General features: G+C 40.0%; 2 protein-coding genes across 5 annotated transcripts in view; one reads left to right on the top strand and one right to left on the bottom strand.

Moving 5' to 3' along the window:
* b6 (pentraxin-related protein b6) overlaps nt 1-19,424 on the top strand; it is a 270,110-nt gene that overhangs the window by 204,054 nt on the left and 46,632 nt on the right. The gene's annotated exons all lie outside the window — the stretch shown is intronic.
* Nucleotides 1,225-11,838, bottom strand: Vamp7 (Vesicle-associated membrane protein 7). Of its 3 annotated transcripts, XM_072296304.1 has the most exons (5): nt 11,602-11,838; nt 9,599-9,736; nt 8,684-8,774; nt 5,318-5,478; nt 1,225-1,864 (listed from the first exon to the last, which is right to left on the bottom strand). In XM_072296304.1, the coding sequence occupies exons 1-5, from the start codon at nt 11,815-11,817 to the stop codon at nt 1,799-1,801; spliced, it is 672 nt and encodes a 223-aa protein (XP_072152405.1). In that variant the 5' UTR covers nt 11,818-11,838; the 3' UTR covers nt 1,225-1,798. The 3 variants fall into 3 exon arrangements, with proteins under 3 accessions (XP_072152405.1, XP_072152407.1, XP_072152406.1); XM_072296306.1 differs by lacking the exon at nt 1,225-1,864 and having other exon boundaries at nt 5,384-5,504; XM_072296305.1 differs by lacking the exons at nt 1,225-1,864; nt 5,318-5,478 and adding an exon at nt 6,220-6,254.

Raw genomic sequence — 19,424 nt, 5'->3', positions numbered from 1 at the left:
CCCGTGCCCAGTGTGCTATTTTACCCTTAAAAAACCACAAAAATTCAATAATTTTTCAAAAATCTCAAACACTCCATTTCGAAATTGGCCAAAAACCCATCAGGCAGTACCCTACTACATCCTACGATTAGAATTTTTTAATTTGAATGGAAATCACACTTCGAAACCTTCATTTTATCATCAAATTCGATATTTTGGAGTCCGCAACTTGGCAACGCTGCCGCGGGGGCAAAAAATTGTGAATGGGCATGAAAATTTCAGAAAAGTCACATCTTATACTAGGTGAAAACATACTAAAAATTCAGATCGGTCAGTGCAAGGATGAGGGAGAGGGGGTTTAATTTGTCGCCCTAAGGCCAATTTTCCTATTTTACCCCTAAAAAACCACAAAAATGCGATTATTTTTCGAGGAGCTCCGACAACCTATTTCGAAACTGCCTAAAAACCAATCAGGGAGTACCCAACTACAACCTCCAACTTGAATTTTTGATGTACATTCAAGTCGCATTTAAAGTGATTTCAAGCGCACCTTGCTTTATGAGACCCATGACTTAGTGGCCAGTGGCCTTACTCTCCCTATAATGGTACTCACCACCCATTCGAAAGTTTGAAAATGTTCCGAATTCAAAGAGAGCCAGTTTGTGTCCATATTTTGAACTTCGACCGGCCGCCATATGGTCGAAAATTAAGATTTTAACTTACGGTTTCCACAAAAAACCTCCTTTTTTTGGGTATTCTTTTTCAATTGATGCGTCGCAGAAGGGGGGACAGGGGGAAATTAACATTTGGAGAAGAAAAGTTAGGGTCCGTAGCTCCCTCTATGGTGGGCCCAAAAAGTAGCTCACTTTAGTCCGTGAACATACTGGAAGTTTCGTTACAAAATATGAATTATGAGTAAAATATAAGAGGGGTGGACCGGACTTTTGGGACACCCTGTGTAAAATTGGTAACAAGTTACCGCTTTCATAAGTTCTTAGAATTCCGCACAAGGCTGTGCTTAAAGATATTTGCTTCAGTAATAATTTTTTTTTTAACAAGTTTATTCATAAACCTGTACATTAACCATACAAATTAATTTATAAATAGCTACAATGCTAAAAGACATCTTGAGAGAGCTCTGCAATAATGGTATGGTGTCTAAAATTCTCGATTTTTTTCATTCCGTGATATCCCTTTGATATTCTCTGATTTCCACAGAATGTTCCCTGAGGAAAACCTGAGATTTCCTCTCAAATTCCCCTATATTTCTTGAAAAAGTAAACAAAACTATTTTCCCAAGTTGGTGGGAAAAATCAACATTTTCATCTTTTGTCTAATTCTTTAAAGTCAAATCAACCGGGAATTATTCGGAAACAACAGCTTTAAGAATAATTTCATTTTGGACACGAAAGGAAAGGAATTTAAAGTTTTTGGCATCACTTTCATGACAAATTCCGTAGTTTTCCTAGATCTTCCCCTTTCCTGATGGAACCCAGTTTTTCCAGGTCCTAGACACCATGAATTAAAATAGAACAAAAGCCTTAGAGGACATTTCCGTGTTGAAAAAATCTCCTTCAAAAGGTAATCACATACAAAGCGAAAAGAACAGGAAAAACTGTCTGTGCATCCAAAAGCCATTAAAAGAATTATATAAAAATTTGCTTTAGTTTGAATATACCCCATGATGGTTCATTAAAGGCTTAAAGTACATGTTATGTAGCATGAAATCAAACAATAAGTATTTGTAAAGACTGGGCTTGATGTATCACAATATATTTTCTGTCTTGAAGCTTGACAGAAGACAATGCCAGAATGATGTTCATCCAAAACAACCGCCCAGAAAGATACCGCCACACAAGGACCACAAGAAAAGATAAATAAACACCTGAATGTGATAAAAAGACACTTGGAATTAGTATAAACACTAAAATGAATTAAAATAGATGGATAAAAATTAAAATAAATTAGTAGATTTGTTCACATTTTTTTCATTCATTTGGTTTCTTTGGGTTAGTTTTGTGGCAAGCCAAATCTTTTACTTGCAAGCTAAAAAATAAAAACACTACAATTGTGGCTCACACTGTAAGGAATGACAAGATGGTAGAATAATGGAGAGTCCACCCTATTCTGCAGGAAAATAAAATATTCTTTCTTGCTTGTCGGGAAGATGTGCTTTTCTTGTTCAGAAACCGGCAGTTAGGTCTAGATATGTATGCATCTGAAACTGTTTGATTATGATTTTTTGGGGTTTTTCTTGTTTTATCCTGAGAGTTGTTTAGCAGTGATGGCAGATGGCGCGGAGATCGCACTCTACTGTCTTGCCTAGCTTCACGTCCATGACGGCGTTTCAATGCCGTCTAAGATTCTGCGGGATGCTCAGCTAAGCTCACTGATGAGTGTGGTCTACTAATGAAGTCTAAAAAGACCCAAAACATTCTCTTGGCAAGATCCCAACTTATTATACCGATACATCTACCTGCGCAGAACACTCTCCCTCTTCAGTCTTGGACTCATACTCATAAGAGGTCAAATTATTGGCACAAATTAAAATTTTGGAATTTTTTAGCCTTAATTCCCTGCAGAAAAGTGTGAGCCCAGCACTACTATAACATCCTGTTAATCTATTAATACCTCATTTGGCTTTTTTTGACTTGTTTCAAATTGACGCTGGGAGAGAACTTCTTTCCAGCAGGCCGATTATTGAGAGTATAAAGCAGCGCGATAAGACATTGCAATGAAATACATTGCATACATATTTAAAATACGGCTATGCCTTGTCTTAGTTCCAATAATCTGGTTGCGGGATCGTTACTCCTATAGACTTAATGTTGCAAGCGTCTGCACCATGGCTCGGGCGCCAACAATTGACAATTTTACAAGATGACAATCACCTCGGCTATTAACTTGAGGGCGGGAGGGGACTACTAAATATCAGTTTACACTGCCCCTAATAGCCAAAATACCTTATAAAATACAAATCAAGATAAGGCAAAAATACGTATCCAAATAAGTATAAAATATGTAATAAATACTGAAAAATACATATAAAATACAGAATCCAAATGACATGTTAACTTGCTCTTTTTGTTGTATTTTATTATGTATCAGATACATATCAAGATACATATTTCATATGTATCCAGATATCATATTTGAAATGTATCTAGATATCATATTTAAAATGTATCTGCTCGAGTTAAAGTATATATTTACATTCACTGCCAGGTGACTATCAAGCTGTTCAGTGTTAATACACATTAGTAGGTATATCGATGGATTTCGATAACTATTCCTCAACATCATGATAGATTTTCCCAGACCCCCCCCCCCCCCCACTTTTCCCTAATTGTGCAAGTTTACTTACTCTTTGATCTACCTTCATTCCTTCAGCTGTGAACAGCCAGTGAGTGAAGGGGTGTGTAATTCTACCACTTTCTCAAGTATGGTATGGAAATTACCATGACCGTAGATTCTACATGAAACCTTCCTCAAAAGAGGTTCACTGTTTTGGGACCCCGATTTTCCATGATAGTCTCTATATTTGTATACAGGGTTATCCAAAAGTCACTGACCACCCCTGTAACTTTTTTCCAAATTGAGATAGAAGTTTGAAACTTTGGGAATGTTCCTCGGTCTAAAGTAGCAACTTTTTGGTCCCCCCAAAATTTTGGGGGGCGGCCCCCCTTAAGGGGGGCGGGGGCTAACTTTTTTTTTCAAATGGCAACCCTCCCTTTGTGATACCTCATTCGAAAGATAATAAAAAAAGAAAATTTTTGGCGCAAACCGCAGGTCAAAATGTTCATTTTTGACAAAATGGCGGCCGGTCAAAGTTCAAAATTGCGGAAATTTGGCATCTCCGTTGTTTATTGACGGATTGGTGTGAAACTCGGAATTCTAGGGTTTTTTGAGATGAGAAAAACGATTCTGGCATTGGTTTTCCAGAAAAGTCAGTCTTTTGCAAAATGGCGGCGGTCAAAATGGCGGCCTAGAGCGGGAAGTGGATATTTAGGCTGCATATCGTTGGATTTGCATGAAACTTGGTATCCGGGGGTATTTCGGCACGAGAAGAACGAATCTTTCATTGGATATCTGAAATTATGACAAATTCCAAAATGGCGGCGGAAAAATGGCGGGAAATCAGTTTTACGGCTCTTTACCGATGGATTAGCATGAAATTATTTGATATTTCAAGAATCTAATGAAAAATTCCTTTTAATCCAGCCAAAAACCGCCAGGATATCGAATTTCATGCAAATCCATCGGTAAACAGCCGTAAAACTGATTTCCCGCCATTTTTCCGCCGCCATTTTGGAATTTGTCATAATTTCATATATCCAGTGAAAGATTCGTTCTTCTCGTGCCGAAATACCCCCGGATACCAAGTTTCATGCAAATCCAACGATATGCAGCCTAAATATCCACTTCCCGCTCTAGGCCGCCATTTTGACCGCCGCCATTTTGCAAAAGACTGACTTTTCTGGAAAACCAATGCCAGAATCGTTTTTCTCATCTCAAAAAACCCTATAACTCCGAGTTTCACACCAATCCGTCAATAAACAACGGAGATGCCAAATTTCCGCAATTTTGAACTTTGACCGGCCGCCATTTTGTCAAAAATAAACATTTTGACCTGCGGTTTGCGCCAAAAATTTTCTTTTTTTATTATCTTTCGAATGAGGTATCACAAAGGGGAGGTTGCCATTTGAAAAAAAAAAGTTAGCCCCCGCCCCCCTTAAGGGAGGCCGCCCCCCAAAATTTTGGGGGGACCAAAAAGTCGCTACTTTAGACCGAGGAACATTCCCAAAGTTTCAAACTTCTATCTCAATTTTGAAAAAAGTTACAGGGGTGGTCAGTGACTTTTGGATAACCCTGTATGAAACTATGCTTAGCACCAAGATTATAATGCTCTCCTTTGTTCATGATGCGCAAATTCCTCTAAAAACCGTATAAATAGTTAGGGGCAAAAATGATTAACTTGTGATTTTCACATAAAAAGAGACAGCAGAGAACCCTGGGAGTAAACACAGAGACTACACTTGAGATATATAGAAAATACGAATTTTTAGATACATGTATTTTATACATGATAAATTCTGTATTTGGATACAGGATACCCCCCCCCCCCCCCTGGTGTACATGAAAATTTGACGTCCTTCAAGCATGGCTGCCTTCCCTAGTATTGAATACTTAGTTATGATGGGTGTGAATTGAGGAAAAACAGTGTTAAAATGTTGACAGAATGGCTAATATCTTCATGGAAGGAACTGGAACCTGCGATTAAAGTGAGGTTCACTTAACACACAAACCAAACCAGTCATGAGAGGAAAATCATACTTACAAAAACAATTCCTCCTAGCATGATGTATAATTTGACATTTTTCCAATATAGAGATTGCTGTAAAGACCGGCTCTGAGTGCGGAAATTAACAGAGCTTGCTTGGAGATCTTCAGTTTTGTTGACTAATAGTTCAAGTCTTTCACCTCTCATTGCTACGTTATCTGTATGCAGAGAATAAAACTTCAGCCTGACAAATAAAGAAACAGTTTTTGATGGTCGCTTGTGGTAGTTCATGAAGGTAGTATAAAACTAAAAATCTGATGAAATCTTTTTTTGCTTGTACTGTGATGTGATATTGATGACCAAAATCATTAATTTGTTTCGTTTCTGCTCTTGATTTGATTTGATTTATTTATTCTTTTGCTTTTGGCACATTTGGCTTCACAAAAACGTCATTTTCAGAATAAAGATACTTATATAAACATATTTACATACAATTTGTCTTAGGGTGATTATTCAATATTATTAATATTATTACAATTATATTCGTAAACGGTTTTTCTCATAATGAGAATTCACAAATCTTTATCTAAAAATTCATTGATTGAATAAGGGCATTTTGCTATTGTGTCGGCCAATCACCGCTCACCTCTGGCGACGCAGCCCATGCTCGCTCTTGATTGGCTGACGCAGTCTCAACCACGGCTATATATGTCGTGACCTCACCACTTCAAGTCACTCCGCTCCCGTCAACCACATGGACCACATCCCCCATCCAGCGGACATTATGCAGCCGGCCGGCTTGCCCCATTCCAACGGCCCTGTTCAGGGCCACCACATTAGAGCACCTCAACCGGTCTTTGGCCATATTGGTGATTTCCGACGTGAATACGCTCATCCTTCTGAATAACTTCACACAAGCAAACTCACCTCAAGAACACGTACGGCCTTCTCTCATGTCATCTGTACTCAAGCATTCAACCACTCAAATCTTTCACTGGAACAGTCAAATTCGGTCATCTTAGCATGAGAATTGAACGGATCCAGCCTCACCGCATCGTCTCATCCCTCTCCGCCGTGCAGATCAACACGCTCCAGCAAGTTGCCGCAGAACACAGCACGTTCCCAACTTGTTGTCCCGAGCATCAACCTCTTTGCCCGGAAAGATGATGGTAACATTTCTTCAAACGTTTGTCACCCGGGTTGAATGGCGCTCCCCGGCAAGCTGACATACACCTCCCATCCTTCTCTTCACTCGATCAATTCTCAACTCTCTATCATCACTTAATCAATCCTCAACTTCCCATCCACTTTACAAACAGTTTCTGATCTTGTCACCACTCCAACATCCAATTTCACCACTCACTTCTCCAACCGTTACCCACAGAGACTCCGTCTCAACCGCAGGGAAGTACTGCGGCGGCCAATCACCGCTCACCTCTGGCGATGCAGCCCATGCTTGCTCTTGATTGGCTGACGCAGTCTCGACCACGGCTATATATGTCGTGACCTCATCACTTCAAGTCACTCCGCTCCCGTCAACCACATGGACCACATCCCCCATCCAGCAGACATCATGCAGCCGGCCGGACACCACATTAGAGCACCTCTACCGGTCTTTGGCCATACTATTAAATGTCTTGTGGCCAGCTTACAGAATGTTGGTTTATATATGCTTTCTTTTACGATATTTGGCAATCTATTAAAGAATTTCCATGCCTTTGTGAGGTATGCGTCGTTCTTTGATAAAATGCTTAATTGGCGATACCTTGTGCCATACCCATGTGTCTCTGCCTTATCTCTCTTCAGCCTTTTGGCCAGTAATTTTAGGTGATTCATAATTATTTTGGCTGGTAATGTTAATATCTCATTTTTTATGAAGTGTTCTCCGCATGATGTGTCTTGCTTCAGTTTCAGAATGGTTCTGATTGATTTTTTTTGGAGAATAAAGATTTTCTTTATCTGTTTATTACTCGCGCATGACCAAGTATTGATACAATAATTTATATGAGACTCGACTAGTGCGTGGTAGGCTAGTAGAAGAAGTTTTTAATCGCAGAATTTACTTTACATCCTAGCTATCCTAGCTAAAAATCTGAAAATTTGTCCACAGGCAAAACTTTTTGCGTAATTTTACAAGGTTATAACATAGGTCCCTACCAAAAAGTTTTTGCAAATCCTTTTTTCTCAGCAACTTTGCCGCAAACGCGATTTGCAATGAGTGCAACCCATATCACAGCTGTAAATGTAGCAAAGTTGAAAATTAATATACAGGGTATCCGCAAGATAACATGCTTAACTTTCAGGATCCATTTATCGGCTAAAAATATGACACTTTAATTCCAATACGCGTATACCCGAAAACGCTTCATAATTGAGCTATACGCTTCCAAAGTTGCTTTTTTTTCTCTTTCAAATTGATGTAACTCTTCATTATTTCGTTGTAAGTATCTGAAACTTAAGAGTGGAGGGATATTTTTTAGCGTACTGTTCAATTTTTGTTTTTTCAAGGACGTATGTCTACAGAAAGTACAAGCGTTCCCAAATTTTAAAATTGCGAAAACTTTTTTGCTAGATGATATTTGGAAAAACGGATTAAAGCATATGAAAGAGCGCAAAAAGTCAGGGCCTCAATGTACTGCACAAAATTTTCCAGAAACGAGTCATTTCGACGCAACAGAGCTATGAAAAAATTCCAGATTTTCGAAGCTCCTTGCTGGATAGGCAATTTTTACTGTCGGGACTATAAGAAAATTGCCTACAGAGCAAGGAGCAAAGAAAAGCCGTCACGACAGCTTCAGGATTTTCAAAGTCCCTCGTACATTGAGGTCCTGATTTTTTGCGCTTTTTCATGTGCCTTAATGCGTTTTCCCAAATATCATCTAGCAAAAAAGTTATCGCAATTTTAAAATTCGGGAACGCGCGTAACATAATTTTCCAAAGACGTGCGTCCTTGAAAACACAAAAATTGAACAGTGAGCTAAAAAATACCCCTCTACACATTGTTTCAGCTACTTGCGACTGAATAACACGGATTTACATCAATTTGAAAGAGAAAAAATGACAACTTTGAAAGCGCATTGCTCACTTATGAAGCGTTTTTGGGCATAAGTGTTTTGGAAAAAAAGTCATATTTTGAGCCGAAAAATGGATCCTGAAAGTTAAGTACGTTAATTTCCAGACACCCTGTATGATTATGGAAACTTTAACACAGTTAAACAGTACACAGGCTGTGCATTCTGTAGGTTTATACATCACAGATATTAAGAAGAGACTTCAAGGGAGGAAGATGAGGCATGAAACCATACATTACATTTAAGACTAAAATAAGAGATTCATAATGCCATTCAGAGTAAAATCATGAAAATAATTGACGAAAACTAATACGGACGTAAAAATAATTTACAAATATTAAATCAAGCTTACCTATATTTCTGACCATAATGTTTTTCAGTTCATCCAGCTCTCCATGCACCCTTGAAAGGGTATCTATGTCTTTAGACTCGGAAAAATGTTTCTGAAATAGAAGTAAAAAAAATGTATTAGCTAACAATATTAAATTAATGCCTAGGTATTATGAGGTATTTATGATTTTAAGAGAGTAAAAGTGGTTTAAGTTTAATTTTTAATACAAATGTTCAAATTGGATGATGTTTCAAATGCAGTGCCACCATGATAAGATTCTTCGCAACTTTAGATAGGGACTTGGTAATACTCATTGCGCTATGAAATTGAGAAATAAATTGTCTTATCACGAAATGAAAACCATTGGGAAGCACATTCTTGCAACTACCTAACTATAACAATAGCTACTTAAGATTTTAAAGTTTTCTGACACCCCTAGCAAAAATCTGAAGGCCTATTTTAGGGAGAAATAGTATTAGCGGTATTTAAAATTACTCCAGAACGGAATGTCGGATCTTGGCAGGTTGAAAACAGAGTAAAAGATCTTGATACAAGCTATAACATAGTGATACTCCGATGCACTGTTAGCTATTAAATATCTGGTTATAGGGTCCTGAAGTCGGTGCTGTCATTGATGATAATCACTAATTAAAGCTCTCATAACCCATGCTGACTTTGTTCAAAACTACTATGGACAACAATTTCAAAAAGTTAGTTAGTTACATTCAAAGCAAAAATTCTTATTTATTAGAAAATGACCCATCAACAAAGGATTTGAATGAAAGAAATCTCTGAGAGTTGGTGGTAGAGACACTGAAATCTAACGTCCTACACCAGTAATCAAATCATTACTTTGTTTTCATTTTATATTTTTCTAATAATTATTGATTTTCTGGGGATAGATATAGCTGCTACGAAGGAAAAGCGATTTCTTACCATTTCATTGGCCAAAACAGGGGCAAAATCAACATTCATTGCATATGCTACAGCATATTCAGCTCTATTTCCAAAAGTGGAACGGAATCTTTTCTTGATTTCTCGGAGGAAAAGGAAAGCTCTCGATCTTGGAAACTCCTAAAGAAAAGAGGAATAAAATTTATATAAATAGTGTTTTTCCTATGGATGACATGTTAGAATGAAATCGTTGACAAAAAATACTTGGATACATTAATGCTACCTTCATTTTTTCTTGAGGACTCGCCGGTGAATTCCTATCCCAAGTAGTTTCTTAAAAATCAGAGACGGCTGACTTGGGCCGATACCGTTATTTTTTCCTGAGCCTTAATATTAAATAAACCTGCACTTCACTTACAAATTATTGCACTAAGCGGGCTAAGTCGCATTCTTCTTTTATCAGAGACTTCTGCATTCATTGCAGAAAGCAAGAGTATTCCTCAAAATCAGTCTGTCTACGCGCATTGCAAAGGATTTGGTTACATAGCTCATTGATCAAACAAATGTAAATCACACTCATGTCCACCTGTGTTTGAGGATCAAGGAGGAAAATACCTTTGCAGGTGTACAAGTATGCCATGAAAAATTTTGCATTAAATTTTCAGTCCAAGACCTCCTATGCTCCGAATAAGGCATGTGACTAGAATGTTCGTGGCTTTAGTGCATAGTTAGATGGACAGCTCATACAAAAGCTCTCTGACTGTGACCTACTGTACAGCAAAGCATTTGTCGAAAAAGTTTTTGCTTACTAACATAGTTTATCCAAAAACTCTCCATGGTTGGAACCGAGATCCAGTGTTTCGTAAACAGCCTCTCCAGAAAATTTTCTCCCTGAACCCACTGAGCAGCAAGGCATATTTAGTCAAGAATGTTTAATTTTGCGGTCTACTTTGCAAAGAGTAGTGAGCAAAAACATAAAAAACAGGTGAATCTGGTTACCTCATTTCATTCCGATCAATTACATTACACAAGTTTCATCCAAGTCGGCCAGTTAACGACCAAAAATCAATTTTCAATTTTCCGCCATTTTGAGCTTAAAGCAGCCGCCATTGAGAAACGGTAAAACATGACAACCTATGGTTTGCGCTAGAAATTAAGTATCTATTCTTAGAGTCTTTCTGACAAGGTATCGCACGATGGGGGTTCCCATTCGAAAGTCGCCCCCTCCACAGGAAAACGGAGGGTCATGCGGCCCCCCCCCCCCCAATACAAACAAACCCTCACACACACACCCTCACACACCCTCACAACACACACACACACACACACCCTCTCACACACACACACACACACACACACCCTCACCGACACACCCTTACACACACACCCTCACACCCTCACCCTCACCGACACACACACACACACACCCTCACACACCCACCCACCCTCACACACACACCCACACACACATGTCAATACCTGCATCCTTTGTCGAGACATTAACAAGTGTCCATATTTTGTGCACACTCTGTATAAACAACCCCCTCCGCCAGGAAACTAGAAAAGCGTTTGTGAATGATGTAGAAACTTGCACCAGAAATAGCTGGAATAACCACAGTAATTTGCGTTTCAATATCTAGATCAGGTATCATGTTACAGTCAGGATGCAAATTCAAAATACCTTCAAAAATGAGTGGAAATCAGGGACTTTGCCATCCTATATTTCGATTCGTATACTCAATCTTAATTTTTTTTTCTTCCGTGTAGAGGATTACCCTAAGGATGAAAAAAACCTCTCGCAGACTCCGAATTCGTGGGCCCAAAAGAGGGTAATTTTGTGTATGGCGTAGCTCTTTGTAAGTTGGGCATTTATCACCAAAGGACAAGTGCGCATTTAACATTATAAAACGGAATTGATAGCAGAGGACATGTTTTGTTAGACATTCCCTGCTTTTGATATTTTAAATCCGACATTTCCAAGTGTCACCAAAAAAGTGATGAGGAAATTATGTAGCCAGATATAAGTGTTGACAATTGTTACTTACGTCATCCGTAATGCACATGTAGGTGATTCTGTCTTCGTGGTCATAATGAAACAGATAATTTCCATGAGACAATGTTGATTTGTCTGTGTCCGGGTTGATTTTTGATAGAATCTGCTCTGTCACCTCCGTGAAGTTTCCAGCGCATGCAGCATACTTGGCTAGAATAGTTGTTCCCCGGGCAATAACACTGTACAAGATGGCAGATTTTGTTGGCATTGTTATATTTTACGGCCGATTCTAGAACAGAAAATAGTAAACACTTAAAGGACTGCCTCACTAGGGAGATAGGTAAGCAAAACTGCCCATGCAAAAGACTGTGAGAAGCACTAAAGTTTTACTTGCTGTGAAAGTTCAATAAAATTCAAAGATTGCAACGAATAAGTAATTATTTCTGAAAATGAAAATTGTTAAAACCCTTAAATGATATGAGATGTTTCTGCAAATGAAATTGAATGTTCGTAATGCAGGTGATAACTATGGTGACTTATCCTCTAGTATGGCTGTTTGCACGGAAAATTCAAGAAAAAGGACTAAAAAGGGAGCCGATAGAATAAAACTAATCCACCTTATAATTAGGGGTGCACGTCGAAACCACTCGAAAGCACTACGTGAGCTGGCGCTTTATAGATGACAGTTATAGTTTTTGGAAGCTTATGTAATGACGCGTGAGAAAGGAAGGGAAGGAACAGTCATGCCTAAAAATGCACGAAATGACGTTATTTGGAAGTAATTGACAGTGTGTGCTACTGACTAACCACTGCCTGGCATCTGTCTAGGATTCTCTAAAATTCTTTAACTGAAAGTCCGAAGTAAACTAAGCTTCTAGGAATTTTTGCAGATTTTTTTTTACCTAGAATGGCAAAGATACTTCGTTTTGCAAGTGCCAAAAGTGGGACGAAACGATATTTTTGGCGGGCGCAGATGGCGCATGGAGTAGCGAGGCAGCGGAAACTGCGTTTGCTGATTAGGTGAACTCATCTACACGCATAGCTTTGCTTTGTCAAGTTGAAAATCGGTTTTTGATAAGCTTTTTCTCCCCTTAGAAATGATTTTTTCTAGTCTGAAAAGAACTTTTTGGTTTCTCCTGAAATTTAACGTAAAATACACATTGTACATCCTTGTAAAAATTCTTTACCTCTGTCCCATTGCACATTATTTTCTAAGTGTTCAAGAGATAGACTGAGGAATGACAAGAATTGCTACACTACTTTCCGTCTGATTTTAGCTAAGACTATCACCTTAATGGACTTACTAGCTGCTTCAGCTCGCTACGCTCGCTTGCGCCGCTAGCCGAGGGCTTCGCCCCTTGGACCCCCAGTCACTCGCGGGCGAGTGACTGTTGGCTCTCTTTGCGAGCCAAATTTTGCTACTACACGCGATTAAAGGACTTCATTGGATACGATGTTTTTTGTACGCCTATCAACTTTTCACGCGACAATTTCAACTTTTACTTCTTCATGAAACGTAGCCCTTGAGAGTGTAACGTAAAGAGGTCCATAATAGGCAGGGGTCCGGAGCTAGCTCCGAATCGGGCTCCCAGGGTGGAGCTAGCTCCGGCCCGGAGCCAGGATTAGGCTCCATGGTTGGAGCTAGCTTCGGGCCGGAGCTCTGGCTCGAGCTCCAGGCCGCAGATAGCTCCGGCCTGGAGCCAAGATTAGGCTCCACGGTCGGAGCTAGCTCCGGGCCGGAGCCACGGATCGGGCTCCAGGTAGAGGCTAGCTTCGGCCCGGAGCTAAAATTTAGCTCAACGGTTGGAGCTAACTCCGGCCCGGAGCCCCAGATTGGGCTCCAGGTTGTAGCTAGCTCCGAACTCGGAGCTAAAATTAGGCTCTGCAGTCGGAGCTAGCTCCGGTCTACAGCTAAAATGTGGCTCCATGGCCGGAGCCAGCGTCGGTCCGGAGCTAAAATTAGGCTCCATGGTCGGAGCCGGCTCCGGACCGGAGCTTTTGAGACTATATATTTGGCTTGGCTCCGGCTCCGGCAACCGAAGTTGAGTAAAAGTAACATTTAGCAGGAATCCGGCGCTCGGAGCCTGGAAAAACAGATTCGTCTAGGCTCCGGAGGTCGGAGTTTTGGGCTGGAGCCATAGCTCCATTACGAAACTGCTTTATCAGATGTATACGATTTTTTGCTTCGATTTTGGGCCGAATAATTCGTCAATCGTCGCAAACAGTACTAACGATTGATTCGTGGTTGTCAAATCTACAATTTAATCGGAGCCAAATAATTCGTCAATCGTCCGCAAACAACTAACGATTGATTCATGGTTGTCAAATCTACAATTAATCGGAGCCGAATAATTCGTCAATTCGACAACTAATTGGAACCGAATAATTCGTTAGTTATCAGCAAACAACTAACAAATTATTCGTGCGGCGTTAAGTGAAGAAATAATCGGAATCAAATTATTCGTGAGCCGTTAGTTTAAAAAACAATCGGGATCGGGACCAAATAATTCGTTCGTTTTAGCAAATAGTTAATGCATTTTTACACTCACACGTTTACACTTTGCTTTTCTGGAAAAATTTGCGGTTGAAATTGAGATCCACTCTTAAATACATTCCGAGTACTATCAATTGATCCACTCTCGCAGTCAGGCCCGCCACAAGGGGGGGGGGGGGGATACTGGGTCACTGGTACCGGGGCCCGGGTCCCGGAAGGGGCTCGTGCCCGTGCTGCCCGTAAAAAACCACTACGAATTCACATGCAACCCTTGTTTCGTTAGAAAAAGTGAAAAATTTACCCTAAAAATTTCGCAAAAGGTGAATAAATTTTCAAAAACACGCTGGGGTACTGTAGAATTCTTCTTAAATTTTCAAGATTTTCAGTACAGAAGGATATTTTTAGTAACTGCAATTCATTTTCTTCCGTCGTCAGATGCTAAGAGTCTCCAGTCAGGGCATCCTCGACTTTAATGGCTCATGGCTCAACTCCCTTGCCATACACAAACTAAGGGGGAGTCCAGGGGGCCTGGCCCCCTTTAGAATTGAAAATAGTATCATAGCCCCCCCCCCCCAAAAAAAAAAAAATAAACATTTTCCAGGTGTTTTGAATGCAACAATTCGCGCGTATTTTGTGCTGAAAGTAGAAAAAAAAGCGTACTTATTCCGCAGAAATTGATGGAAAAGTTCGTCATGGAAGCTTCAAAACGCGTCCGAATAGATTTATAAATTCAAACATTTCTAATGGGGTGGCCCTCGGACTCCCCCTCCCCCCGGTGCTTGGGGCGCGGGCCTTAAAACTGGTACCAGGGCCCGAGATGAGATGTGGCGGGCCTGCTCACAGTGATTACTTATACCTCAAAAGCCGGAGGTAGACGTTCCCGAAATATTTTCTCGGGAATTTCCGGCACTTAACTTTTCTGGGAACCTTGAATTCCTAATCTGATGAAAATGAAATAGATGGATATAAAATTCATAGCATATCGAAACCTCACTGCGTTAAGTATCTGCTTCGCGCCGGCGGCGCCATCAGCCGCCGACCGTGTCTCTTATCTTATTCCTTTAGCTTCCGTGCATCCCTTCACGGAGTTCGCCAGACGTTCAGTCGTACGTCCGTTTTTAGACCTTTTTGACCGTTTGCTTTGAACTGGTTGTGTTGAGAGTGACAGTGGCCTCCTCCTGTCGTCCAAGACCATATTGGCACCCTTGCGCCTCAATCGCGTCATGTCTTATCTTTTCGGGCAAGGTATTCATGCACTGCTACGACCCGCTCGGCGCGGCGCGGCGCTCGCTCACCTGATTCCTGTAATCAGCCGGTACCGCTCCCCGGATCTCGGTCTCTCTTTATTCACCTTGTTTTCCTCATCGTTTCGTTGCCTTCGATCACGGCTACCTTTTTCTTTCATCCGAGTGTGGAGTCAACCATCTTTTCACCGTCACCTCTGCCTGTCGCATTAAATGTATGGTTCCAATTCACTTTTCGGTGATTAAACATCATTACGGCTTCCCATTTAGATATTAATACACTCAAAATTGGTGCCCCATACGATTTTGATGTGCTGAATCCGAATTTGACCTCAGATTTTCTCTAAAAAATCATATTTAAAATTTATCACCATGTTTTCACAAAAATCATGAACTCTTATTCTCATGCAAGTAGGCCTGTCCCCGAAACGATCGATCGATTTTTTTCGATCATCGTTCCAAGACCTGTTCCGCTTTGAAATATCGCTTCGATCAAAATGCCGTTTCGTTCTGAATGCCGTTACGATCAAGATGTTAATTTGTAATGTTTAAACAAGATTTACCATGTTCAGCAAATAATTGCAGATGAATTTTCATATTGATCACAATAATTTCCCCCCCCCCCCCGTTTCGATAAATAAAAGCACCAGCGTTAAAGACCATAGCAGCTCTGTCCCTAAATTCTATTATTACCATGTGTTTTGTTTACTTAGAATTACCAAAAATCATTCTATGTGCTTGCCCCCTCCCTCCCTCCTTCCCTCCCAAAACAAAAAAATAATTTAACCAGGCAAACCATGAAAAGACCATGTCTCGATTCTCGTATATTTATTTCGATTACTTTATCAGAGCGATCGATCAATTTTGATTCAACATGCGCTTATCGCACTCACCCCAATATTTGGTAACTAATTATTTGTGACGTATCAGAGGTTCGCTGCTCTACCTCTCAATCTCAATACGGAGGGTAGGTATGGATTCGATCGACATGAATCGATCAAAAATTAAAAACGTGAATCGATCGACGTGAATCTATCGACATCGATTCGATCGATAAATTATTTAGAGGTGTTTTTTAGAGGTACAACGTCGCGAAGTTTTATAATATCGTCTTTTTTACTATTTTTTGCTATTTTCTTCAATTTTCTCAAAAAACAGTCAAACGTTTGCAGGTCTTAATATTATCAGGAAGTAAAAATACGTGGTATGCATCGTTACAGCCGAAAAACGAAATACCGCGGATCGGCCCATTGTCGCCCCATTTAAGTCAATGTAATGTTTTTGGAGATTGTCAGCCTCACTGCGGCACCGGGCACGTGTTGATATACTGTCGGAGGACGAAAATACTTGGCAGGTATCATATTTGGATGGTAAAGATCTAATGTAGGGGGTGCCGCACACTGTGGTATTTGACCGAAAAACCTGGCCAAAACCTCAATTTTAAAATTTTTTTTAGTGGAAAACCAATGTGATATTCGAAATCTACACTGTTTTTTACCCTGGTAGACATGTATGTACCATTTTTCGAGTGGCTCAATTTCCCGCGAAGAGACCACGAAGTTACCTATTTCTCAGCGATTATTTTGATATGTTTCGGCGCGCTACTCGTCAATCAGTTTACTTCAACTGTGCGATCATAGGAGGGAAGTTCGGCGATATGCAACACATTCTTAGGGGTATATTCTACACAACTAACCACAGTATTTTCGAAATTTCTTTTTTTAGTGATTTTCACAGGAGGTTGAAAAGTGATGTAAAAGTAAACGTTTTTTTCGAATTTCAGAGGCCGATATCTTTTTTCTCTCAACTGTTCTCAAGCAGTTTGAGGCAGGATGTTACAGTCCGAAGTGGGTATTTTCAGGATTCAGGGTTGACAGACTGAGGAAAACTGAGGAAATTGAAATTTTTGACTTTAAAGATGGACTTTTGAGCGATTTTCACAAAAATGAATGGGAAAAATTATGTCGATATGACGCCTGAAATTGTATTTTTCCAACAGCTCTGACCCATTTAGTACCAATTGGGTGATGTTTGGTCACCCAACCTGTTTTTTTGGCCCCTACGCCCTCGAAAGAATGATTAAAAAAAAATAATTTGAAAGCGGATGGGAGGGTCACTTTAAAGTCTTGCAAAAGTGTTTGATCCGTTATCTAACAATCTCTTCGTGCATTATCCTTGAGTATAGACATGTTTATGCCATGATTTACTTTGACGGACAAATTTGAGTCCATGCGGCCCCGGGGATGGGGCTTTAAAAGTGGCCCTCTGGCACCTTGAAATTACGCTGTGAGGCACATTTGAAGCCTCGTAAAAGTGAGATATGTGGTTTTTTTACAAATTTCTTTATGAAGTGCCTCACTTTGAGATGTGGGACCATGGGTTAGGAAGGAACCCATCAAAATGAATCTTTTTCACAGGTGCTTTCTGTCCTTACAATGGTTGTTAACTCATCAGCTGATGTATTCCTAACCTAGTATTATTAAATAAACTCATAGTTGAATGTGGAATGTAGGAGTCGTCCCTTTCTTTGACTGAGTGTTCCACATAATGGTGACCCATCGACGTGATACCTAAATAAAATTCGTTGTGCACTGATAAAGATATGAAGTAGGCGCTCGCCACCATATCCTGGAAAAAATAAATACGAAAGTACGAAGTAGACGCTCGTCACCGTACAGTCATAGTTCAGCATTGTGTGCAGTAGACGCTTGTCACCACACTAGCTGAAAAAATAAATAATATACCGGTAAAAATCAGGTGCAGGTAACGCAGTAGGCGCTAGCCACCGTAAACCACACCACCCAACGTGCCCTCGTGCCGTTATCAGCGCTTTTAAGCCCGTGCCCTCGTGCCGTGGACTTAACCTCCAATGAGCACGCTCGTGCCGTGGAGTAAAAACAAGGCCTTGTGACGGCTAAACAATAAATAAGCCGAAATAAATAAAATAACGGCTTTCAGCCGATAATAAATAAAAAGACCTATCTAAGCGCGAAAGTGCATTTAGGCAAAAAAGACCTATCTAAGCGAAAGTGCATTTAGGCAAAAATGACGGCTTTCAGCCGATAATAGTCAAAAAAGACCTATCTAAGCGCAAAAGTGCATTTAGGCATAAAAGACCTATCTAAGTTTCAGTACATTTAGGCAAAAGCCCTGTCTAGTCGGAGTTTAGAGAAGAAAAAGTATAAAGAGTGAGAAAAAAAGTATAACCTAAGTGAGCAGAAAATAAGGTTATGATCTGAGACTGATATGAGTTATAAGATCGAGAATAAAGAAAAGTGAGCAGAGATATAACAATGGAATAAAATACATAATACTAGGTTAGGAATACATCAGCTGATGAGTTAACAATGGTTCTTATTATGATAAAACTCATTTTCATCTTATAATTTATCCCGACACTTTCATATTAGGACTAATTTTGATTCAAAACTGTCAAAAATCTAATATCTAGGATGATTCATATTAATTTTTTTTGAGAAATGTACAATTACTCCTCAATGTGAGAGATCGGCTGTTTTGTCAAAAATTTTGAAGTGACTTACGCTGTTTTTAAAAAAAAAAACCATTGATGAGGTAATAGAAAGTCCTTATTTCGAAAAGTAGACCATAGGTGAAGGAGAAACTCGTCTAAATGCACCGCTTTAGTTAGATAATTTGCGTCCTGTTAAAGGCTTTTTGGAGGGCTTCTTGCACCCTCTTTGGACTCTCCGCAAATTGTCATATGATGTGTTAGGTGGTTAAATTGTGCATATTATCACTTAAGAAGAAGTACTGATTGTAAAATACTTTTAAAACTCGGCGATATCTGGTGATAAATAGTTTTGGCCAGCTTTTCAGGTCCAATACCACAGTGTGCGCCGGTTCATTGAGCGAAAACAAATTCCCATGTTAACTTGGACCACCCTATAAAGCTTGCGTCTTGGCCCGCGCGTTCAGCGGCCTACCGCGGCGCGCCCCGCCGGCCCATAGCCTCACGTCGTCATTGGACCGTTTGTGACCTTATACGCTTGAAGACACGCCAAAACCGACGGAATTTCCGACCAAAGAACTGCAATATGCAATTTTGCCTCAAAATTAATACGTCGGTTGCCAAAATTTTTAATTTTGGATTTAGGCCCTTTGAGGCACTGGTAAACA

This window comes from Bemisia tabaci, chromosome 2 (genome assembly GCF_918797505.1).
Source record: "Bemisia tabaci chromosome 2, PGI_BMITA_v3".
NCBI lineage: Eukaryota > Metazoa > Arthropoda > Insecta > Hemiptera > Aleyrodidae > Bemisia > Bemisia tabaci.
Note: the sequence above shows the minus strand (reverse complement) of the source record. Positions and strands in the feature narration are given on the sequence as shown.

Coding starts and splice junctions, on each gene's coding strand:
- Vamp7 (XM_072296304.1), bottom strand. CDS start 11,817: ATGCCAACAAAATCTGCCATCTTGTACAGTGTTATTGCCCGGGGAACA. Junction 9,737..11,601: donor ACATGTGCATTACGGATGAC/GTAAGTAACAAT, acceptor TCTTTTCTTTAG/GAGTTTCCAAGATCGAGAGC. Junction 5,479..8,683: donor CATTATGGTCAGAAATATAG/GTAAGCTTGATT, acceptor CTCTGCATACAG/ATAACGTAGCAATGAGAGGT.